Source organism: Muntiacus reevesi, chromosome 3 (assembly GCF_963930625.1).
Source record: "Muntiacus reevesi chromosome 3, mMunRee1.1, whole genome shotgun sequence".
NCBI lineage: Eukaryota > Metazoa > Chordata > Mammalia > Artiodactyla > Cervidae > Muntiacus > Muntiacus reevesi.
In genome coordinates, this window is record NC_089251.1 from 260,269,341 (window position 1) to 260,294,972 (window position 25,632).

The window sequence follows — 25,632 nt, forward strand, 5'->3', positions numbered from 1 at the left end:
AGCTTTGGTTTCTTCTATTTCTTCCTCCAGGTTCTATGCAACTTAAATGTAGACAAATGCTATCTGACATGATTTATAACAATATCTAGTGGTAAAAATGGTTCACATTTTTCTAGTGATGCATACTGTTTTCTTTTAAAATCATTCATTAATACATATAAATACCTTAGGTCAAATAAAATCAACTTGAAAATAAAACCCAAAATACGTACTTGGTAAACACAGTGGTTTGTTTAAATGAAATACTAAAATTGTTGGGTATTTTTTCAAATGCTAACCTGCAACCAATATAACCTATTCCAAATTTTTAAATGTGATTACTTAACTCTCTTTATCTCTCTCTCTCTCTCTATATATATATATATATAGACTGTTTTATAGGCTTAGAGATTGTTTTATGAAAATCTCTGTCTGCTTTCTTTAAATGTTATCCTGGTATAACCACAGAATAGAAAATACGGTTTGTGGGTCTGGATTGTTTCCATTTCATATTCTCTACATATAATTATTTTAGAACACTACTTTAATATGCACTTTTTACAGTTATATGCACTAAGTTACGTGCACAATACGCACTAAGCTGAGTTATAGAGGTAGTTGGCCTAAGTGTGTCAACAAGCCCATTCATTATACACCATGTGTAATGTAACCATGCCTTTCAATTCTCTTTTGGAACAACTAGTAGCAGGTAACATCAAGTCAGAGTGGGTTTTGAAACCTGACCTGATATTAAATCTGGACTGTGCCACCTACTGAAAGTGCGACTTTGGACAAGTCATTTAAAATCTGTATCTCCTGTTTCTTTTTCTTTTCTATAATATAGGATAACAATAGTACTACATAGGATTGGTTGGCAGGTTAAATGAGTTAAATCATGTCTAGTGCGTAGTATAATATCTAACCCATAGTGAATATTCCAAGTTAGGTAAACTATTATTTTTAACATAGTTTTCATATGGCTAATTTTAATTAAATTCTCTAATAGTTTTCTCTCACAAATAATAAAATAGCATCATTTTGTGCGAGAAACATAAAACTACCCATGTTTTAAGTAATGCAATAAAATGATGCATTGTCACCTTTTTATTAAAAACACAAGAATTTAGCATCAGAAAGATAATTTCCATGTGATAAAGGGCAATGGGTCAAGCAACCTAAATTTTCTTCCTTAGGAATTTTATCCTTCTTAGCATTGTCTGCAAATTACCACCTTCCTTACCATTCTGACCCCAGGTATCATGCTGCTCTATAGTCAAAGTTCTGTCACAGTTTGAACAAAATACTTGCCTTTGTTTCCCATTTGGTTTTGACCCGAGATAGAAATTTCCAAACTACTTTACTCAGTGCTAACCCTGAGCAAAACGATTCATAGAAGGAGGAAATACAAGCAATGAAAGAATCGCCTGCTCTACAGTGTACTGCTTCTCTATGCTAATTTATCTAATTTAATTTCCCAAATGCTCAGTTTTTTCCACAAGAAAACACACTCCATGTATCCAAAAGGCAAGCCTGTGCCAATCAGAATAGTGCCAAAAACAACAGGCAGAAAGCAATACATACATGGAAAGAATAAGCAGCATGGCTACCTTTTGTCTACTGGATACAGAACCTTGAGTTGATGGAATTACTTGGTTATATATGACACAAAGTAGACATAACCTCTAGCATTCACTCTTTTTGGAGGCTGCTCATGATTCATTTGGCCAGATTTAGGAGTCCAAGGGTGTCTCACCCAAGGTGCCCAATGAAGTCCTGCTAGAGAGGTCTCCATCATGGGCCCTCCTCCCATGCCTTTCAAGATTGCTCATTTAATGTTACATGTAAGTACAGGCTGCATAAGGAATAGACATGCTCATTTTATGTGGCCAAATAGTTTGTTCTGAACTGCCCCCGTGTAAGTGGACTTCCTGGTCTCCTAGTGGGCAGAGATTTAAAGAAGAAATAGTTTGGCCTTCTAAATGCCTGCGATTCTTACACAATCTCCTGCCCCTCAAAACAAAACAAAACAAAAAAACAGGCAAAACCCAAAAAGACCCACAAAACTGCAAAAGTCAAAATCAAACCAAAAACAAACTTTTTAGAGATAAAATTCATAATAAAAGCAGACATCATAATATAGGAGCTTTTACAACATCCCAGCTACAGAGACGAGTACTTTACATTCGTTATCTAACTTAACAACCCCTTGAAAATATCATTATCCTTTAATAAAATTGAGGTAAGTTGCTCCAGGTCACAATCCTATTGAGTCTCTTAATATTCATTTAGTTATTTATAACTATTTTTGATGCATAATAGTATATCTTTTTTTGTGCACTCTTTCTAGATAACCAGGGAAGCAGTGGTGAACAATATAGAGCAAGATCATGATCTCATGTTACTCATGGGACAGTGGAAGGTAAATGGATACATGTATTACATAATGCAATTCTAGGTAGTGTTACATGCTCTTTAGAAGTTAAAATAGGATTATGAGATTGATAAAGACTGTGGCCTTTTATACAGTTCATGAGGTTCTAACAGCAAGTATACTGGGGCGGTTTGCCAGTCCCTCCTCCAGTATAATGTCTCTGCTTTTCAACACACTATCTAAGTTTGTCATAGCTTTCCTGTCAAGAAGCAATTGTCTTATGATTTCATGGCTGCAGTCACCATGTGCAGTGATTTTGGAGCCCAAGAAGAGGAAATCTGTCACTACTTCCACTTTCCCTCTTCTGTTTGCTATGCAGTAATGGGGGCGGATGCCATGATTTTACGTTTTTTAATATTGAGTCTTAAGCCGGCTCTTTCACTTTCCTTCTTCACCCTCATCAAGAGGCTCTCTAGTTCCTCTTTGCATTCTGTCATTAAAGTGGTATCATTCACATATCTGAGGTTGTCGATGTTTCTCCTGCCTATCTTGATTCCAGCTTGTAACTCGTCTAACTGGGCATTTCTCATGATGTGATGAGCGTATAGGTTAATCAAGCAGGTGACAGAAGACAGTCCTATTGTACACCTTTCTCCATATTGAAGCAGTCAGTTGTTCCATACAGGGCTCTAACTCTTGCTTCCTGACCTGCATACAGGTTTCTCAGGAGACTGGTAAGATGGTCTAGTATTTCCATCTCTCTAAGAGTTTTCCACCGTTTGTCATGATCCACACAGTCAAAGGGTTTAGTGTAGTAGATGAAACAGAGATCGCTATTTTTCTGAAATTCTATTGCCTTTTCTACAATCCAGCAAATGTTGAAATTTGATTTCTAGTTCCTCTTCCTTTTCTAAACTGCTTGGACATCTGAAAGTTCTTGGTTTGCATAAGTTAAAGACTGTCCTAGCATGGGAGATGAGTGTGATTGTCTGAAGGTTAGCACATTCTTTGGTACTATGCTTCTTGGGAACTGAGATGAGGATTGACCTTTTCCAGTCATGTGGCCACTGCTGAGTCTTCCAGATTTGCTGACGTAATGAATGCAAAACCTTGATGCCATCATCCTTTAGGGATTTGAATAGATCTGCTGGAATTTCATTGCATCCACTAGCCTTATTAACAGCAGTGCTTCTTCCCAGTAGTCATGTATGGTTGTGAGAGCTGGACTGTAAAGAAGGCAGAATGCCAAAGAATTGATGCCTTCGAACTGTGGTGCTGGAGAAAACTCCTGAATGTCCCTTGAACAGCTTGGAGATCAAACCAATCAGTCTTAAGGGAGATCAACTCTGAATATTCACTGGAAAGACTGATGCTAACGCTGAATCTACAGTATTTTTATCATCTGATGCAAACAGACAACTCATTGAAAAATACCCTGATTCTGGGAAAGATTGAGGGTAGAAGGAGAAGAGGGCATCAGAGGATGAGATGGCTGGATGGTATCACCAATGCAATGAACATGAACTTAGGCAAATTCAAGGAGATGGTGAGGGACAGGGAGACCTGGCATGCTTCAGTCCCAGGGGTCACAAAGAGTCTGACATGACGGGGCAACTGAACGATAAAGACTATGGACAGAGTGAGGGAAATACTCAAGATAGAACTGAAACTGGAGAAGATAGGCGAGAAAAACATTCCAAACAGAGAAGGCATCCTGAGTCAAACTTTTTTGTGTGTTTTACAAAGTTAAAGCTTAAGGTTTTTGAGCAGCAAAAAAGACAGAAAATGTGAATAAAGCACAAAGAAAAACTCCACTTTTTTTTTATATTAAAATTAGGAAAATTAAATTCAAAGAACATAAGTTACTAAATGACTGCTTGATTCTGCAGCTCATTACATTTAGGTAATGTCTTAATGTTCCATCAGCAAATGCTAATTGGATAAGTAATATCCAATCATTCTTGGATTTTGTTTTTCCTAACTACTAAGAAGATGCTATAGATGGAAGAAGCAAAGTATTGCTTTCTCCTTGTCTATAGTCATATCAGTGAATATGGTCAAGGAAATTCTATAAGAGTAGAAGATTTGTTGTTGTTTAGTCACTAAGTCATATCCAACTCTTTGTGACCCCATGGACTGTAGCCTGCCAAGCTCCTCTGTCCATGACATTTTCCACAGGCAGAATACTGGAGTGGGTTGCCATTACCTTCCTCAAGGGATCTTCCTGACCCAGGATTGAAGCTGCATCTCCTCCATTGGCAGGAGGATTCATTACCACTGAGCCAAGCGAGATTGCAAATCATATTATGATTTGGGGAAGAAAGATGTTACTTATGTGCCTTCTATTTTAAATTATGAAGTTTTAATCCATTCAAATAATGGTCTAGTTTTTGTACCAAGCAGCAGGTCATTTGCATTCTTAGAACAATTTATCGTTTTGTTCCCATGAAAATTTACTTATGCTTAAATAATAATTATGTTTGAATATACTTTATAAATATACTTATAAATTGTTTCTTATTTATAAAAATATCAACAGAAATATGTTATCTTTAATATAAAGATGTAGTTTAAATAATAAATTTATTCTTTAAAATAAGTCTAAATTCTTTAATTCAGTTATTTACTTTCTATTTCCATACTTGGACTCCTCCATAAACTAGTACTAGCAATTACATTATAGAGGGACTGGTTTTTGTTAGAGTAAATCCATTACTTCTTGTAACAGTTTGTCCTTATTTAAATCTGATACTCTAATGTGGAAATGCAATGCTTTTATTATATAGTTACACAGGACATATTTAAAAACCTTTCCAGCCACGACTAACATTACTAAATAGGAATATTTCACCTCTCATCACATTCCTTTTGAGAGGGAAGGATTTTCCAACACATTGATTAAATTAATTAATTTGGAAATAGACTCACTCAGCTTGCCCTAATATAACATTATACAGAAAAAAAAAAAAAAAAAAAACAGTTAATTTAACAACAACCAGTGTTAAGCTGAAAGAAACCTAGGATACATACAATAGAATAGAGTGTATCTCAGAACTGTAGGCACATCAAACAAAGAATACACTCATCACAAGAGTGGAGAAAACAAGGACGATCCTGGGCAGGTACTCAGAGGGATGTTGCTCAAGGACCACTACATGTCTATTTCTGGACACAGCCACTGTCAAACTTTTTTTTTAATTTTAAGTTAATTAATTTATTTTAATTGGAGGATAATTACTTCACAATACTGTAGTGGTTTTGCCATACATTCACATGAATCAGCCACGGGTGTACATGTGTTTCCCATCCTGAACCCCCCCTCCCACCTCCTTCCCCATCCCATCCCTCAGGGTCATCCCAGTGCACCAGCCCTGAGCACCCCGTCTCATGCATTGAACCTGGACCAGCGATCTACTTCACATATGATAATATACATGATTCAATGCTATTCTCTCAAATCATCCCACCCTCGCCTTCTCCCACAGAGTTCAAAAGTCTGTTCTTTACATCTGTGTCTCTTTTGCTGTCTTGAATATAGGGTCATCGTTACCATCTTTCTAAATTTCATATATATGCATTAGGATACTGTATTGGTGTTTTCTTTCTGACTTACTTTACTCCATATAATAGATGTCTAAACAGTGCAGATTTTCCAGATTTTACATAACCTATTTAAGTGATAGTTCTGATTTGTAAAACCAGGTACATCAGAGTATGCTTTGTAGAGGAAGATTCTCTTTTCTCTGTTTCAATGTAGGGTTTCTTTAAATAGTTAGCTTTGCTCAAAACCAATTTAAAGATTCAATCATAAATAATTTTCAGGTGAAAAATTATATCTTAGAGAGGAAAACCATACTTGTTCGAATTTCAAGAGATATATGAAGGAATTGGAAATGAGATAAAAGTTCACAATATTGATTGAATATTTTCATATATGATCTAAAAAAAAAAAGGTAAGAATTTGTGACACTTGCCCTGAAAGCAGAAATGAAGCATTAAAGGATCATTTTATTAAGCTGAGAAAGTTTGGTCTATCAACTGGATAGATTTTTTTTTTTTTTTTTTTTTTTGCTGAATTTTATTCAGGACATTATCTCAACTACCTAGAAATGATATCATTGTCTATATAGGTGCAAATATGCAACTTGGCTTTAGAATTATTTAGAAGTACTCCCTGAAATGTCACCAAAATTAAGATGATTTAAAAAAAAAGCTACCTTTTTCTACATGCAAGTTACATGTGCTCTTTTATGTGTAAGAAGAGGAAGTCCTTTGTCTAAGTTAAACATAACAGCAAGATTTGCTATGCTCTCAGATATTAAACGTAATTAAAATGTAATTTATAGCTAATTCCAGTAAAGTTTACTTATTTTTTTATCTAAAGGATTCTGCTTTGTTTTTCCAAGGATCATTATGAGTAAGAGCCTCTCAGGGCTTGGCAAATCCTAAAGTTCTGTCTCTCTCTCTTTCCCTCCCTTTCTGTTCCCTTTCTTTTTATCTCCCACTCTCTTTCCTTTAATTGACTCTAATATAAAACTGAAGTATATCTGGTAAATAGTGTTTCATGTTCTCTGTTTCTAATTTAAAGCATGGTTGAGTAGTAGACTTTTCTTTTTTCTCTCTAAATAAAAAAAAACAAACAGTACCCTAAATCAACTTTTTGTCCAGGATGGACCAGTGACCTTCAATTAACAAATGAAAAAGAAAAAGCTGCCTCTACCCTCTACTAAGAAAGAATGACTGCAGTCTCAGGTGCTGGGTTCAGAAACAGAAGTAAGACACTGATAGATTTTTGTACACACAATGATTTTATGTGAAACATCAGCTCCCCAAGGAATTGTTTCAGGTTAGTTGGAAGCAAGCAAAGATTTCTATTGTTACTGACTGTATGAACACACTTTATTAACCATTCAGTTAAGCATTTTCTGATGTCCTTGGTCTTCTTTGGATCTAGCTGCAGGGTATCCTATATTATTTTACACAGATACTTCTACTGGTTGGAATTGTAGAGTCTTAGTCTAATGTCTTGCTTTGTTGATGGAGACAACATAGACCAGACAAATTCAAGAGACTTGTCCAAGGTCACAGATAAGTCATGGAAAAGTCTATCCTACAAAAATGTTTCCAAATCCATTCATGTTTTCATTCCTTGAAAATGTGTTAACTGCCTGCTGCTGCTGTTGCTGCTAAGTCACTTCAGTCATGTCCGACTCTGTGCAACCCCATCCCTGGGATTCTCCAGGTAAGAACACCGGAGTAGGTTGCCATTTTCTTCTCCAGTTAACTGCCTACTATGCACAAGATTACATACTAAGCCCTGGAACATGTAAAGAAAGACGCAGTGATGACTGTTGCTCTCATGGCACTAACTTTGTCATGTTCTTTCCATTTTTTCTTATTTTAGGACACAGTTGTTTTGTGTTGATAGTGGCTTTTCCTATTTTAATAGATAGTTCTGGGGAGTATGTAATAAGAATGCATTAAATCAAAGACTACAAATTCAAGTACTGAGTCAGCAATGTGGTATATTGTGGACATAAACAAAGTTTTATTATTTTTGACTAATTTATTAATACTTAGTCACAATTTTTACTGATATAATTATACAACTAATTGTTCATTCATTGTGTATTGATTTTGAGGTAGGAGATAGATGGGCTCCAGGTTGAACATTTGCAATCAACCAGCCTCACAACTACCTCACCAAGATCAATTTTTCTATGGGAATGTTATAACAATTTCTTTTAAAAATGTGGCAGACCAAAAAAAAAAAAAAAAAAATGTGGCAGACATAAAACTAGAAATAGTGTTCTTTAATTATATTTTTAAAGAGCTCACTGTTAAAATATGCCAGTCAGGGTTAAATGTTTATATAAAATCTTTCAATGGGCTAATAAGAGAGAGCAAAAGTGATAACTGTGTCAGTAATAGTGTTTTCTAAATGAGACTCTTTACTTAACAATGCATGCATATCATCTCAGTTACAATATAGATATTATAGAATCTGCATTTTAAAGATGTGAAATTGACAATTAGAGAAATTAAAGAAGTTATTGGATGCTAGGCACTAAGAAGCTGATGAAGGTAAAATCTGAAACCAGACATGCCTGCTGAGAGAATATACTCTTAACCACTCCCCTGTAATGAAAGATGTCTAAAACAGAAAAGGGAATTTAAAATGCTATACCTAGGACAAACTTGACCCTGTTTTCTCATGTTTTATCTAAAGCCTGAGTTTGTCTAATAAAAACGAAAAATGAATCTGAAGCTTTGCTTCTTTTTGGTCAAATTCTCCATTTTTAAAAGATAAATAAAAACAAAATTACTAAGGCAAACAGAAGTACATAGATGGAAAGGAACCTTAGGAAACTTAATTAACTATGTAGAATATAAGTAAAACTAGGCATTGAATTAGATAATATCTTCATTTCTTATATTACAATTTCTGCTTGTTCAAGTTCTGCCCTTTATTCAGCACTTGTTTCATTGAGTTTATCACCTTAGGGATCTTCTGATTCTATGAGTCAAATGAGTCTTTCCTTTAATGTCTTCCCACAGCTCTTTGTTGCTCCACAATAGTTTTTTATTGTTTTTGTTTTTTATTTTGTATTACTGACTCTACACATGGACATCACCAGATGGTCAATACTGAAATCAAATGGATTATATTCTTGGCAGCCAAAGATGGAGAAGCTCTATACAGTCAGCAAAAACAAGACTGGGAGCTGACTGTGGCTCAAATCATGAATTCCTTATTGCCAAATTCAGACTTAAATTGAAGAAAGTAGGGAAAACCACAAGACCATCTAGGTATGACCTAAATCAAATCCCTTATGATTATACAGTGGAAGTAACAAATAGATTCAAGGGATTAGATCTGATAGGCCTAGTGCCTGAAGAAGTATGGATGGAGGTTCATTACCTTGTATAGGACATTGTGATTAAGACCACTCCCAAGAAAAAGAAATGCAAAATGGCAAAATGGTTGTCTGAGGAGGCCTTACAAATAGCTGAGAAAAGAAGAGACGTGAAAGGCAAAGAAGAAAAGGAAAGATACACCCATTGGAATGCAGAGTTCCAAAGAATAGCAAGGAGAGATATGAAAGTCTTCCTCAGTGATCAATGCAAAGAAATAGAGGGAAACAATAGAATAGGAAAGAGTAAAAATTTCTTCAAGAAAATTAGAGATACCAAGGGAACATTTCATGCAAAGATGGGCATAATAAAGGACAGAAATGGTACGGACTTAAAAGAAGCAGAAGATATTAGGAAGAGGTGGCAAGAATACATGGAAGAACTGTACAAAGAAGATCTTCACAACACAGATAACCATGATGGTGTGATCACTCACTTAGATCCAGACATCCTGGAGTCTGAAGTCAAGTGGGTCTTAGGAAGCATGACTGCAAACAAAGCTCATGGAGATGATAGAATTCCAGTTGAGCTGTTTTAAATCCTAAAAGATGATGCTGTGAAAGTGCTACACTCAATATGTCAGCAAATTTGGAAAACTCAACAGTGGCCACAGGACTGGAATAGGTCAGTTTTCAATCCAATCTCAAAAAAGGAAATGCCAGAGAATGTTCAAACTATCACACAATTCCATTCATCTCACATGGTAACAAAGTGATGCTCAAAATTCTTCAAGCCAGACTTCAACAGTATGTGAAACGTGAACTTCCAGATGTTCAAGCTGGATGTAGAAAAGGCAGAGGAACCAGAGATCAAATTGCCAGCATCCGTTGGATCATCAAAAAAACAAGAGAATTCCAGAAAAATATCTACTTCTGCTTTTTTGACTATGGCAAAGCCTTTGACTGCATGGATCACAACAAACTATGGAAAATTCTTAAAGAGATGGCAATACCAGGCCACCTTACCTGCCTCCTGAGAAATCTGTATGAAGGTTGAGAAGGAACAGTTAGAACTGGACATGGAACAACAGACTGGTTCCAAATCAGGAAAGGAGTACATCAAGGCTGTATATTGTCACACTGCTCATTTAACTTATATGCAGAGTATATAATGCAAAATGCCAGACTGGATGAAGCACAAACTGGAATCAAGACTGCCGAGAGAAATATCAATAACCTCAGATATGCAGATGACACCACACTTACGCCAGAAAGTGAAGAAGAACTAAAGAGCCTCTTGATGAAAGTGAAAGAAGAGAGTGAAAAAGCGGGCTTAAAGCACAACATTCAGAAAACTAAGATCATGGCATCCAGTCCCATCACTTCATGGCAATAGATGGAGAAACAATGGAAACAGTGACAGACTTGATTTTTTCAGGCTCCAAGATCAATGCAGATGGTGACTACAGCCATGAAATTCAAAGATGCTTGCTCTTTGGACAGCATATTAAAATGCAGAGATAGTACTATGTCAACAAAGTTCCGTCTAGTTAAAGGTATGATTTTTCCAGTAGTAATGTATGGATGTGAGAACTGGACTATAAAGAAAGCTGAGCACTGAAGAATTGATGCTTTTGAACTCTGGTGTTGGAGAAAACTCTTGAGAGTCCCTTGGACTGCAAGGATATCAAACCAGTCAATCCTAAAGAAAATCAGTCTTGAATATTCATTGGAAGGGCTGATGCTGAAGCTGAAACTCCAATATTTTGGCCACCTGTTGTGAAGAACTGACTCATTGATAAAGATCCTGATGCTAGGAAAGATTGAAGGCAGGAGGAGAAGGGGTCGACAGAGGATGAGACTGTTGTATGGTATCACCAACTGGATGGATGCGAGTTTGAATCAGTTCCAGGAATTGGTGATGGATAGGGTAGCCAAGCCTGCTGCAGTCCATGAGGTCACAAAATGTTGGACATGACTGAGCAACTGAACTGAACTGAACTATTATATAGGTATAATATTAGATGACTAACTAAGTATAGTCTACATGCCTACATGATTGATACAGTCTAAGGGTGAAATTTGTTCCTTTTACCATTTATTGGAAGATCATTACATGCTAAGTACTTTGTGAATCTTCTCTGCCAATATTTCAAATAATGATACGGCTTATTATAAAGAAACAGGCTAACTGAAAAGCATAAATCAGAATGAGTCCATGCTATTAGTAAGCGTGAGATGGCAAGATTTGCATATATTCCATTTTGTAAATTACTGTATTTCACTATCCATTAAAATTAACTTGTGCCTGAAATCAAGTATATTGCGCTAACTCATCATTAAATAATCTTTTTTACTATTGTTAGCATGATAGGGATTGCACTGAATCTATAGATTGCTTTGGGTGGTATACTTATTTTCGCTATATTGATTCTTCCAATTCATAACATGGTATATTTCTCCATCTATTTGTGTCATCTTTGATTTCTTTCATCAGTGTTTTATAGTTTTCTATATATAGGTCGTTTGTTTCTTTAGGTAGATTTATTCCTAAGTATTTTATTCTTTTCGTTGCAATGGTCAATGAAATTGTTTCCTTAATTTCTCTTTCTGTTTTCTCATTGTTAGTGTATAGGAATGCAAGGGATTTCTGTGTGTTAATTTTATATCTTACACTGTATTCATTGATAGCTCTAGTAATTTTCTGGTGGAGTCTTTAGGGTTTTCTATGAAGAGGATTATCTGCAACAGTGAGAGTTTTGTCATCTGCAAACAGTGAGAGTTTTACTTCTTTTCCAATCTGGATTCCACTTATTTCCTTTTCTTCTCTGATTGCTGTGGCCAAAACTTCCAAAACTATGTTGAATAGCAGTGATAAGAGTAGTACCCTTGTCTTGTTCCTAACTTCAGGGGAGATGCTTTCAATTTTTTACCACTGAGGATAATGTTTGCTGTGGGTTTATCATATATGGCTTTTAATATGTTGAGGTATGTTCCTTCTATGCCTGCTTTCTGGAGGGTTTTTATCATAAATGGATGTTGAATTTGTCAAAGGCTTTCTCTGCATCTATTGAGAGAATCATGCGTTTTTTTTTATCTTTTAATGTGTTAGTGTGGTGTATCACACTGATTGATTTGCAAATGTTGAAGAATCCTTGAACCCCTGGGATAAAGCCCACTTGATCATGATGTATGATCTTTTAAATATGTTGTTGGATTCTGTTTGCTAGAATTTTGTTAAGGACTTTTGCATTTATGATCATCAGTGATATTGGCCTGTAGTTTTCTTTTTTTGGTGGCATCTTTGTTTGGTTTTGGTATTAGGGTGATGGTGGCCTCATAGAATGAGTTTGGAAGTTTATCTTTCAATTAGAACAAATAATTTCACAATTTTTATGGAATTTCAAAAAACAAAGCAATCTTGAGAAAGAAGAATGGAACCAGAGGAATCAACCTGCCTGACTTCAGGCTATACTACAAAGCAACAGTCATCAAGACAGTATAGTACTGGCACAAATACAGAAACATAGATCAATGGAACAAAATAGAAAGCCCAGAGATATATCCATGCACCTATGGACACCTTATCTTTGACAAAGGAGGCAAGAATATGCAATGGAGAAAAGACAATCTCTTTAACAAGTGGTGCTGGGAAAACTGGTCAACCACTTGTAAAAGAATGAAACTAGAACACTTTCTAACACCATGCACAAAAATAACCTCAAAATGCTAAAGATCTATATGCAAGACCAGAAACTGTAAATCTCCTAGAGGAAAACATAGGCAAAAACTCTCTGACATAAATCTTAGCAGGATTCTCTGTGATCTACCTCCCAGAGTAATGGAAATAAAAGGAAAAATAAACAAATGGCACCTAATTAAACTTAAAAGCTTTTGCACAAGTAAGGAAACTATAAGCAAGGTAAAAAGATAGCCTTCAGAATGGGAGAAAATAATAGGAAATGAAGCAACTGATGAATAATTAATCTCAAAAATATACAAGCAACTCCTGCAACTCAATTCCAGAAAAATAAACAACCCAATCAAAAAATGGGCCAAAGAACTAAACAGACATTTCTGCAAAGACTTACAGATGGCTAACCAACACATGAAAAGATGCTCAACATCACTCATTATCAGAGAAATGCAAAGCAAAACCACCATTTGGTACCATCTCCTGCCAGGCAGAATGGCTGCTATCAAAAAGTCTATAAACAATAAATGCTGGAGAGGGTGCAGAGAAAAAGGAACCCTCTTACACTGCTGATGGGAATGCAAACTAGTACAAACTATGGAGAACAGCGTGGAGATTCCTTAAAAAACTGGAAATAGAACTGCCATATGACCCAGAAATCCCACTGCTGGGCATACAAACCGAGGAAACCAGAACAGAAAAAGACACGTGTACCCCAGTGTTCATCACAGCACTGTTTACAATAGCCAGGACATGGAAGCTACCTAGATGTCCATCACCGATAAATGGATAAGAAAGCTGTGGTACATATGCACAATGGAATATTACTCAGCCATTAAAGAGAATGCATTTGAATCAGTTCTAATGAGGAGTGGATAAAACTGGAGCCTATTATACAGAGTGAAGTAAGTCAGAAAGAAAAACACCAATACAGTATATTAACACATATATATGGACTTTGGAAAGCTGGTAACGATGACTCTATATATGAGGCAGCAAAAGAGACACAGATGTAAAGAACAGACTGTTGGACTATGGGAGAAGGCGAGGGTGGGATGATTTGAGAGAATAGCATTGAAACATGTATATTATCATATGTGAAATAGATCGTCAGTCCAGGTTTGCTGTGTGGGGCAAGGTGCTCAGGGCTGGTGCACTGGGATGACCTTGAGGGATGGGATGGGAAGGGAGGTGTGAGGGAGGGTCAGGAGGGGAACACATAAACACCCATGGCTGATTCATGTTAAAATATGGTAAAAATCACCATAATATTGTAAAGTAATTAGCTTCTGATTAAAAAAATAAATAAATAAATAAATTAAATAAAATAAAAGCTGAAAAAAATTGAAAAATAGAATAGTTTTTAGTTCAATTTGGAAAATGAATAGTTAACTGCAGTTTCAGGATAAACTTTAAAAATAAGCAATATAATTAGCTGAAAATCTTAACTTTTCTTTTCTGTAGTGGCCAAGAACCAAACTCCTATATTGGCAAGATATTTATTTGCTTTAGTGAGGTTTTGCCTATGTAGCATGCCACAATCTTTTTTTTTTTTAAAGCTTTTGAAATATAAATTTTTAAAATTTTATATAATTTAAAGGAAATTTGTGGCAATTTACACACACACACACACACACACACACATACATTACATATAGTATTCTTGATTGTTTTTATACAAGAAAGCCTGATTTTTTTTTCTGAAAAAAATAAAGCTTATTAGTATGTTGAATATGAATACAATACTTGGAGCAACATTAATTTTTTAACTTCTTTTTTGAGATGAGAAATGGGTCTACAGTTTGTATGTTTAAAGCTAAAGTACTTTGTATACACATAATTTCAGTTTTTATAAGTCTTATTTCCATGAAGAAAATAAATTAATTCTGAAGTTCAAAAGTTTAAGCCTTAAATTAAAAATTAAATTACTTGTGAGTATTGGTTGAATAGTATTTACTTTTAAAATATAATATTAATATATGTAAATACAATAAAAACATTGAAATAGATTGTCTTTCAATTCCTAATCAATAATAATATAGATTATCTGTGTAGACTGCTTTCAGGCTACAAAATTTTTTCACAAATGCTAACTTTCTTGATATTGAAATTATATATTTTGTTTAAAAAAATAGCTCTTTCATTCTAACCTTCTTTCCTAAATTATAGTCTTGGGATTGGAAGTAGCATTACAGATCATTAGGTGCTGCTATAAACCTATAGAGAAATCACCTATTTCAAAATTCCTAACCTAATTGACATCAAATATCTGAACATTTTGAGTGACAGGGAGGTCAGCTGGTCAGCTGATGGTTCTTTCTATTTTGTTTAGCTGTTAGAGTTTATTTTTTTAAATTGAGCCAAATATTTTTTCTCTATATGTTTTATACAAACTCTATTCCCATTTATAACCTTTTGGATTATTGAAGTCATCTGTTGTTCCCTGTTTATTTTGTCATTTAGCTTAACATTTTTGGTACCTTGACTCCTTGATCAGATGATATTATTTTCTTCAATTTCTTTACTGTCCTGGCAGGTTAATTCTTACGGCATCCTCTTTTCCTCTTACAAAGTCAGCCCATAGCAGACAGAGTAAATGACTGGTCTAATTAGAGATTTAAACTAGATACTTTGCATTTATGTATAGTTTGGCCTGCAATATTATTTTCACTTGGCAGTCCCACTATGGCCTTATTAGTGCACAGTAAGCATTTGCTCAATTAGATCAGGTTCTTTCATAAAGAAACTGTTAATTTTGCAATTGGTTTTAGGGAATTAGTTCAGAACTTTGTTTATATCCTTAAAATTCAAACTTGCCTAGACCCATAGTGTGTGGAATTCTAGGACACTCTTGTTCTCTTTTTAATCACTCCTTTTGGCATGCAATACAACTGCTCTTCTTAACTTTCTGTCCTTCAGAAATTTAATGTGCCTGAGTATTTTGACTTACTACATGCAAAATAAAAAGCGATCATTTAATCTGAAGAGTCTCAGCTGTATTAGTATTAAATCTGCAGAGATGGTGGGCTCCTAAATGGTAGTTAAAAATTTATTCCATATCCAGCAAAAACTACTTACAGTTTCAGAAATACCACAATAAAAAAAAATCACAGCGATTTCACTGAGGAAATTATTCTAAAGTTTAGATATGAAAGATGAATACATTTAACTAAGCTAGAGAAACAGGGAAGATAATAGAATATTCAATTATAGGATACATTATTGATTGATTTTATGTAAATGACAATAGGAAGGCTAAAAATTTTAAAGCAAGGGCTGATGAAATCAGATCTATATTTAAAATAAATCTTTGAAAATATTCTGGCTTTACTGCTTTAAATTGAATGAAGGTGGTGAAAGTGAAGATACGGAGGCTGTGTAGGACTAGGTTGGTGTTGGTAGCAAAAGAGATGAAACAAATTGGATAAACTGAAGGGCTAGTAGGAGGTTTTATCCACAGAGCATGAGGGAGAATGATCAGAGGAAAATTAATAAGATATTGAAGATTGCTCCTAAATTTATAGCTTATGCAACTAGGTTGCTGGTAGTGTTGTTTGTAGAGATGGGTCACTCTGGAAGAAAAACTGTTTTTGGTTATGAGAAAGTAGATATCATGAATTTGTTTTGAACATGTTGATTTTGAAATACTTTCAAGATGATATATTTCAAGAGCCATAAAAAGATATATACCCTTTTGTAAAGAAATCTCATCTCTGGGAATATAGCCTAAAAAAAACAGAGTAAAATATGGGAAAAGTTATGGCTGAAAAATGTCCATTGCAGTATTTATTATCAGTAAGAGAAACTAGAAGCAATGTTAATTTTTGAAAATTGAAGAATCATTTAGTAAACTTCTGTCAACTTAATGGAATATTAGTTAGCCAATTAAATGTTTGTTTAAAAAACTAAGTTGTAAAAATAGTTAGAATAACTTGTACATTACAAATAAAACTGAGTAAAAACATGTGAGTATGAAATAAAACTGAGAAAATACATGAAGTTGCCCAATTCGTATACATTTCTTTTATTTATTTAAAAAGAAAAAAAATAAATTGTCAATTTTAAAAAATATTTCAAATTAAATACAATTCTTATTTCTCAAGATTATAGTTTGTTTTTAAGTAATATTTGCATTCTTCTTCCTGAGGTTAGAAATATTTAGAACATAACTTTTTTTACAAGAAGATATTTAAAATAGTCTTAAATAACTCTTAAGATCTCTTAGGGTAGAGGCTGATCTATTTTATTCTTAATGATAGTCATAAAATTTCCATGTTAAAAAATGAATTTTATGACCAATAAATGCATGAAAAGATGAGGTATCACCTCATACCAGTCAAAATGGCCATCATCAAAAAAATCTACAAACAATAAATGCTGGAGAGGATATGGAGCAAAGGGAACCCTCCTGGAATGTTGGTGGGAATGAATCCTGTATCAGTACTGTACTGTACCATGGAGATTCCTTAAAAACTGGGAATAAATCTACCATATGCCCCAGCAATCCCATTACTGGGCATATAGCCTGAGAAAATCACAATTCTAAAGGACACTTCTATCCCAGTGTTCATTGCAGCACTATTTACAATAGCCATAACAAGGAAGCAACCTAGACACCCATTGATATAAAAATGGATAAAGAAGATGTGGTACATATACACAATGGAATATTACTCCATGATAAAAAGGGATGAATTTGAGTCAGTTGTAGTGAGGTGGATGAACCTAGAGTCTATTATACAGAGTGAATTCTCTCAGAAAGAGAAAAACAAATATTGTATTTTAATGCATACAAATGGAATCTAGAAAAATGAAACTGATGAACCTGTTTTCAGGGACACAATAAAGACACAGATGTAGAGAATGAACTTGTGGACACATCAGGGAAAGGAGATGGTGGAATGAATGACAAAAATAGCATTGACATATATATGCTATCATGCATGAAATAGATAACTGGTGAGAAGTTGCTATCTAACACAGGGAGCCCAGTCTGGCGCTCTGTGAGACCTAGAGGAGTGAAATGCGGAGAAAGTAAGGAGGCTCAAGAGGGAGGATATACATATACATACATATATATATATGTGTGTGTGTGTGTGTGTGTGTGTATACACACATGTAATTATGACTGATCTGCATTGCTGTATGGCAGAAACGAACACAACCTTGTAAAGCATTTTTCCTCCACTTAAAAATTAAAAAAGAATCTTAGCTGATATTAGTTACATTTAAATTAATCCTCTCTTTGTGTGTTTGTATGCGTGGTAATGTATAATTTTAATGACCTAAGAATCTGAGTGCTAGACTGCATGCTTAGTTTCTCAATCGTGCCTGACTCTTTGCAACCCTATGGACTGTAGCCTACCAGCTCCTCTGTCCATGGAACTTTCCAGGCAAGGATACTGGAGTGAGTTGCCATTTCCTACTCAAGAGATCTTCCCAACCTAGGGATCAAACCAGCACCTCCAGGAGCTCCTGCACTGCAGGTGGATTCCTTGCCACTGAGCCACCTGGGAAGTACTGCATAGATTTCAGTTGTATCATTTAGTTCTAAGATCCAAGAGTCTTTTTGTTTCAAATTTAGAGACTTATATTTTTAAATTGTAAGGATTTTGCTTTCAGGACCAAAGAAGAAAAAAACTATATCTTTCTAATTAATAGTGAGATGTTGAAATTTTAATTTCATTTTGTGTTTTAAAGTTACAAAATTAAATGTTAGCCAAGTTTTACTGCCATATTTTACCAATACATTTGTTAACATCAGTAGCATTATTTCAGTTTGTCAATTGGCATAATTTATCACTGTAAAACTCAGGGATTTCTTTAAAAATTGTCACTTTGGAAAATGGTTTATTTTCCATTTTTTAATCTATTAGACAGTCATAATGAAGCTTTTCATACTTCGAAGTATTCATTTCAAATCTTACATAAGCTAAGAAGACTATATTCAAGAGTAAAGACATGAAGTTTTATTAAACTGTATATAAGCAACTGACATAAAATAATTAATTATAAAGGCAGTGATTAAGAATTGACAGTTTGTTTTGAGCAAGAATTTTTTGATAATTTGTTACAAATTATCTAGAGATTGTATCATAATTTCTGTTTTTGGAAACTTGTTCCTTCTTAAGAACCTTCAATATGAATTACTTTGGGAAATTTTAATGGCAATTAAATTCAATTGGCAACTGAATTCAAATGGCAATTAAATTTTAATGGCAATTTAAATTAAATTAAAATAATTGTAAATTTAATTCTTTAAGAAATGTTTTCCACATTTTCGGGTAAAAATTCTCTTCAATTTATTTTGATACATTTTTATACAATTTTGTAAGAAAGTCACATTTTAAAATGTACACAAATGTTGAATTAATTTTTCTCAGAGTGGAATTTTTTTAGTTTCTAATGATGCCTAGATAATGTCTTAAATCAAAAGTGCCATTAAAATTCCCCAAAGTAATTGATATCCTAGGTTCTTAAGAAGGCACATTTCCAAAAACAGAAATTATGATATAATCTCTAGACCCTATGATTTTGAACCCATGAAAGATAATCATTTAGTTTATATATATTTGCAGTACTTTGAATTGTAATGAACTGTGGGCTAAAAACTGGTGTTCCAGTTAAAAACAAACCTAACATCCAGCTATCTAATAATTTTTGGATTTGAATTATTTTGATGTGCTATTACTGTAGTCGGTTCTGAATCATGTTCCAAGATAAGTGTTGAAGAAGATGAAGGAGGAGGAGAAGGAGAAGGAGGAGTAGGGGTTAGGGAGAAGGTGAGCAGGGAAAAGAAGAGAGTAAGAGAGAGACAATGACAATGACAGTAGTGATGGATGATACAATAAAGCACAGTTACTCTTTACACTGCATTCTGTAACTACTGGTGGTGATCATATTTATGAAGACCATGTTAATGTATAAGATAATGCATGCATGTTTTAGAATTTACTTTGCTATCAATTTAAAAAATCACAGCTAGTGGATAGAATTAAGAAATTAGAAGAGGAGGGTAAAATGGAAATTTAGGATTAACAGATAACACCACTATACATAGAATAGAACAATAAGATCCCACTGTATAGCATAGGGAACCATATTCAGTATTTTGAAATAACCTATAGTGGGAAAAAATCTGAAAAGAATATGTGTGTGTATATTGATGTTGTTCAGTCGCTCAGTTGTATCCAACTCTTTGCGACCCTATCCCATGGACTGCGAGGTGAGAGATGGTGTGTGTATATATAAGTATGCATCTCCTGGAGATGATGTAAGATGGTGTTTGTGTGTGTGTGTGTGTGTGTGTGTGTGTGTGTGTGTGTGTGTGTGTGTGTTTGTGTATGCATATATATATACACATATGTATATATTTGGGCTTCCCTGGTAGCTCAGCTCAGCTGGTAAAGAATCTGCTGGCAATGAAGGAAACCCCAGTTCAATTCCTGAGTCAGGAAGATCCCCTGGAGAAGAGATAGACTGCCCACTCCAGTATTCTCGGCCTTCCCTGGTGATCAGATGGTAAAGAATCTGCCTGCGGTGCAGGAGACCTGGATTCAAACCCTGGGTCAAATCTGAGTGACTAAGCGCAGCATAGAACATGTATATATGCTGTATATATTGCATATGTATACATGCATACATACATACAGGCTTCCCAAGGCGGGTGTTAGTGGTAAAGAAACTGTCTGCCAATGCAGGAGACAGACATAAGAGACATAGTTTGAATCCCTGGATTGGGAAGATCCCCTGGAGGAGGCATTGCAACCACTCTAGTATTCTTGCCTAGAGAATCCCATGGACAGGGAAGCCTGGCAGGCTACAGTTCATAGTGTCACAAAGAGTCAGACATGACTGAAGTGACGTAACACACATTGCCACATGCATATATATATATATACACACACACACACAGAGACACATGTATGTACATATAACTGAATCACTTTGCTGTATACCTGAAACACTGTAAATCAACTATATTTCCATTAAAAAATAAATTGGAACTGACTCTCCCTCCAGTTCCCAAAAGAATAAACTGCAAATAAAATTCAAAGCATATTTTAACTTAAATCCCATTTAAATCTTTAAAATAGATTATCCCCCCAACATCAGGAAAATTAACTAACCACAAATATTGAAATTACTATTTTTAATAGTATATATTAAATGTCATTGCTATTTTTTGCACAAAATACAGTTCTTACAATGTACCATGTATACTGATAGTAAAATTGACCAAGAAGTTGAAAATTTAATTGGGAAGGCCTCTAATATTTCACAATTTTCAAAACAAATAGAGATAGGCTTGCATATTGATTTTGGTTCCTTTCTTACTGCATGACAAGTTAAGCTTCAGATAGTTCATCAATCTCCTTTCTCTATATTTTATAAAGTCAAGACAAAGTCAACATATTTCAATTATTTTAAATGTCAATTTATTTTAAACATTATAAATCATCTATATTTCATGTATTTTATCAGCACATGACATAAACATGGATATGACACTGCATTCACCAAAGATAATCAGTAAATTAAAAAAATATTTTGCATGTACTTACTTGAAATAAAAGAATATGCCAAGTGAGATAAGCAGTGATGCAATAGATAATACATGTCCAATTATAGTCAGGTAAAACAAATTCAGTGCAGTCTGTAATTTGTATGAATAAAAAATTAATTAATGCTAATATCAACGCTATAGTTCTATATGTGTATAAGCCCCAAATCAATAAAATAATATCTGTTTTTAAAAACATGTGATCTGATCAATTAAGCCTTTAGCAAGCAACCAAGTAAGTATTGAATACACTTTGAGTGAAGAGTATCTATAAAAATTTATCAGGTGATATCAAAATTTATAAATTTCTCTTTTTAGTTAATAAATTAGAAGTCATATTAAACATATGAAGAAATAAATTTATTGATCTAAGTTTATAAAATGTGAAACCAGCATTTTAAAGTTTGGAGGACATTGACAATTTTCACTCCATCAGTTTGTGCACCTTAAATTGATGATTTTTGTTTATTTAATTTAAATGCCAGGGAAGGCGTCTTTCCCAACTAGGTTTCTTTTCTCCATTTGACAAACTTGATACTCCAAAACAATCTCAATATAATAATGTATAGGGGCCTCTGATCTGTACAAATAAATTATTTTTCTTGGTTTTAACTTTATCTCTTTGATTTTTATCTTTATTCTATTGTAACTTACCATTTTAATGTGTATTTATAGATACACATATGTTCAAACCATACATATGTTCAAACCCTTCTCTGAATCAATAAAGAGTACATGATTTATAATGAGAGCTGGCAGTTATCAAATGCTTATGATAGGCCTGTTAGTTTCCTAAATATTTTCCTTATATTTAGTCAATTCCTATGAAAACCTTGAGGATGGGTTCATTATCCTCATTTAGACGGGAAGGGGCTGAGGCAGATGTTCTAGTTTGCCCAGGGTCACAGTTGATAAAGAGCAGAAACAGGAAGTGAGAAATCAGAAGTCAGTTTTAATCACTGTGACAAACTGCCTCCACATACACACATGTGCAGATATATGCAAGAACTCTGTATCAAAACTTTATTGTTGTTGCAAACTATGCTAACCTTGACTTTAATGTATGATGGGTGTTAAAAGTGGGAACGCCAGTGAGGTGACCTGAGTCACGATGAAAGTCTTTGGCTGGGACAGATAGGTCTGTTTAAACCCCCCCTGGGCTTGTCTTGTTCTCTTGAGCACAATTCCTGAGTGTAATTATAGGAGTTCCACCACAGATGAAAATTTCTTTTTTCTTACACTTTTAAAGTACTTTTACTTTGGAAAATTCTAAATTACAGTACTGAGACATTGACTTGTAAATAGACAACTACCTAGCTGGATTGCTTCTTCAGTGTAATGACTGAATCTATAATAATTATTTCTATGAAGATATTTTTCTTGATTGTTCTTATTATGAAAAGGCTTTACAGTGGAATGAATGAACACTAGCTAAATTTTCTCCGATATTATATCAGTGACTAACTTTTAAAGTAGATAGTGTAAATTCAGTTTGAATTTATACTTATTACGTACCTTCACTTTCTCATGTGTGTTAACATTACATTGAGTATAATTCGTCCATGTTCTATTGCTTGCTGGATGTCTAAACCAGTTTCCATCTTGGTCACAGATTTTTGTAACTTTTTCTTTAAAATTGAAAAGGAAATAGTAACTTAGTTAACCAAGGGTTTATTAAATAGATGCCAAGGAGACTTGTATATAAATTTTTGCTTTTACCTGAAGGATCAAAATCCTGGAAGTAATCAGGGCAGTGCTGCATTGATTCCGTTCCTGCAGCAACATCATTCCAGCACAGCCATCCATCCCAGGTTCTGTTACAATAAATGCCTTAAGGAGAGAGAAAATTAGGGCTTACTAACCTCCCTCTAGTTATACAGAAACACATGAAGTTTTCATGGTGGACTCACACTAACAGGGAATAGAGACTGTCTATTGAAAATGAAGACATCATATAAAATCTTTGTAACAATTACTTGGATTATTCACAAAGTAATTATTAGAATAACTAATTGTTAAATTTAGAAATATCTAAACAAATATATGTTTAGCTTTAATTCTCATTCTCAAAGGTAGCTATTTATCCAATAAATTACATGGTCTTTGCTGGTTTTCCTTAACCATAAAGTATTCGCTAATTAGTGTCCCTATTTTTGAAATTCAAAAAATATGGGAAATTGGAAATGTGTTTTCTTTTAGAAACTGTATTCTTAGGGCAAGTTATAGTATTTTTTTTTTGAAATGAACAAATGAACATTCCAATATTTCCTATTTTACTACATTAACCCTGACACACACTTATTTAGGGCCCTCCACCAAATTCTAGCTCTTATTTTCCTTCCTTTTCTTGTCAAATGAAGTAAAAGTGTTTAATCTCACATTCTTTTCTTACCTACATTAAGAGAAAGAATCTCTTACAAGAAAAAAAGTTTAAAGGCATAGAGAAATAAAATGACTAAAACTTTCTAAAGTTATATAACAATATTTCTAAAGTTATATAATCAAAGAAGGTAAATTTTTTGCCATAAGCACACACAGATAGAAACCTGAATGTTGCATGAGCTGTTTATTATTATTAACGGATTTGCACAGCAATCTCAGAATCAATCTAGGCCTCACAGAAGTAGAAAAGATTCTGTTGGCCTGAAAATTTAAATAATTCCAATTAAAAATAAGACTCATATAGTCTGTTTTCCCTCCTGTGTTTTTCAAACTCTTTATTTAAATAGCTTACATCCACATTATTACCAAATAAAATGCATTTTGTGGCCTGTCAGAGAAAATTTTCCTGATCCCATTTTAGAAAGCACTTTAGACAAGTCCTTACAGAGCTCCAAAAGACTCCACAACACCAACTACATGATAGATGGAAAGGTCTAGAATTTTCCCAGCTGTGTTACATGGCATTTGAGGGAGACATGAAAAAAGTTTTCTGTTAAAAAAGCTTTTGTGGTCAAGTAGATTTGGAAAACACAAAGTTAAACACATTTCTTTATGGCAGGGTTTTTTTACAGTATTTAAAATTATAGAGAACGTTCTGAATCTCCAAGAGGAAGACTTACTAGGTAGTGATCCTAAACTTTATCACAAAATTATTTTATTATAAAACCCTCATAAATATTTTCCTATTATTAAGAAATTACATTGGAAGCTGGCTTGTACACATATCTAGATCATTTGGAAGGCATTAATTCAATAATTTTAAACTAATAACACTTAGACTTTAATGGAATAAAGTGAGAAACCAGATCAGTTAGCACGGAATTTGTATAAAGATTTTAACTATTTGATAATGCAGTCCCTACTGAACTAATATCAGATAGCTTGTCAGTGTCTGACATATTTTAGAGATATGTTTTAACTGGATATATATTGTAATAAAAATATTTGGACAGATATATCAAACTGCTTTGAAGTTGGACAACTTAGATTGAAATTCCAAGAGTTGATCAATACGGAAAAATTGCTTTTTTTTCTCTTTCTCACAAGCAAGTTCATTTTGACACTTACAAATATTATCAGTAACCTACTTTTAACATATCATGTATATAACAAGTGTGTTTTATACTATATTTTCTCCCAAAATTAAATTATTTGTTTCTAATGATTTAAAAATATCTAAAGTCTTCACATTTTTCTTTGTTCCACAATGAGTTTTGCATTTTTTATTTTAAAGATAATCCCTTTTTTAAGGTTGCCAGATAGAAAACATGGTGTTTCTGTGCTCTGGGTTTTGTTTTTGATTTTGGTAAATTTGGCAACTCTCTTTGTGCTACTCAGAATTAAGGCATATATGTGACACTTAGTAGGCCTTCAATAAATCTTTCAAAAATACCTTAAAAATATCTAATGGAAACAGAAATTCATGGATTTCATTAGTTTTGCTATGAACTGTACTATACATAGTATGTGTTATGCAAAAAAAATTTGTCATTTTATTAAGCTCCTATCAAGAAGTTTGTGAAAAAAAGAAATATAGGTCACATAAACTGAAGATCAACTGTCATTGATTTAATTCAAGACACATACTTATTCTATATTTTAAATATCTTTATACTATATAAAAAAATTACTAAAAATATCCCTGTCACATATATTTTTATTAGAATTTTTAAAAAGAGGTAAGATACACTGCATAATAAAATGTTCTTCACAAATGATTAAAACTGCA

The 25,632-nt window shown here is 33.9% G+C and overlaps 1 protein-coding gene across 6 annotated transcripts in view; it reads right to left on the minus strand.

The window, feature by feature from the left end:
• CALCRL (calcitonin receptor like receptor) overlaps positions 1-25,632 on the minus strand; it is a 129,329-nt gene that overhangs the window by 21,692 nt on the left and 82,005 nt on the right. For all 6 annotated transcript variants that reach the window (XM_065931900.1, XM_065931901.1, XM_065931902.1 and 3 more), the window contains 3 exons: positions 23,181-23,291; positions 22,977-23,089; positions 21,463-21,554 (listed from right to left, as the gene is read on the minus strand). In XM_065931900.1, coding sequence (XP_065787972.1) covers positions 21,463-21,554; positions 22,977-23,089; positions 23,181-23,291 — 316 coding nt within the window. The remainder of the gene's footprint in view (positions 1-21,462; positions 21,555-22,976; positions 23,090-23,180; positions 23,292-25,632) is intronic.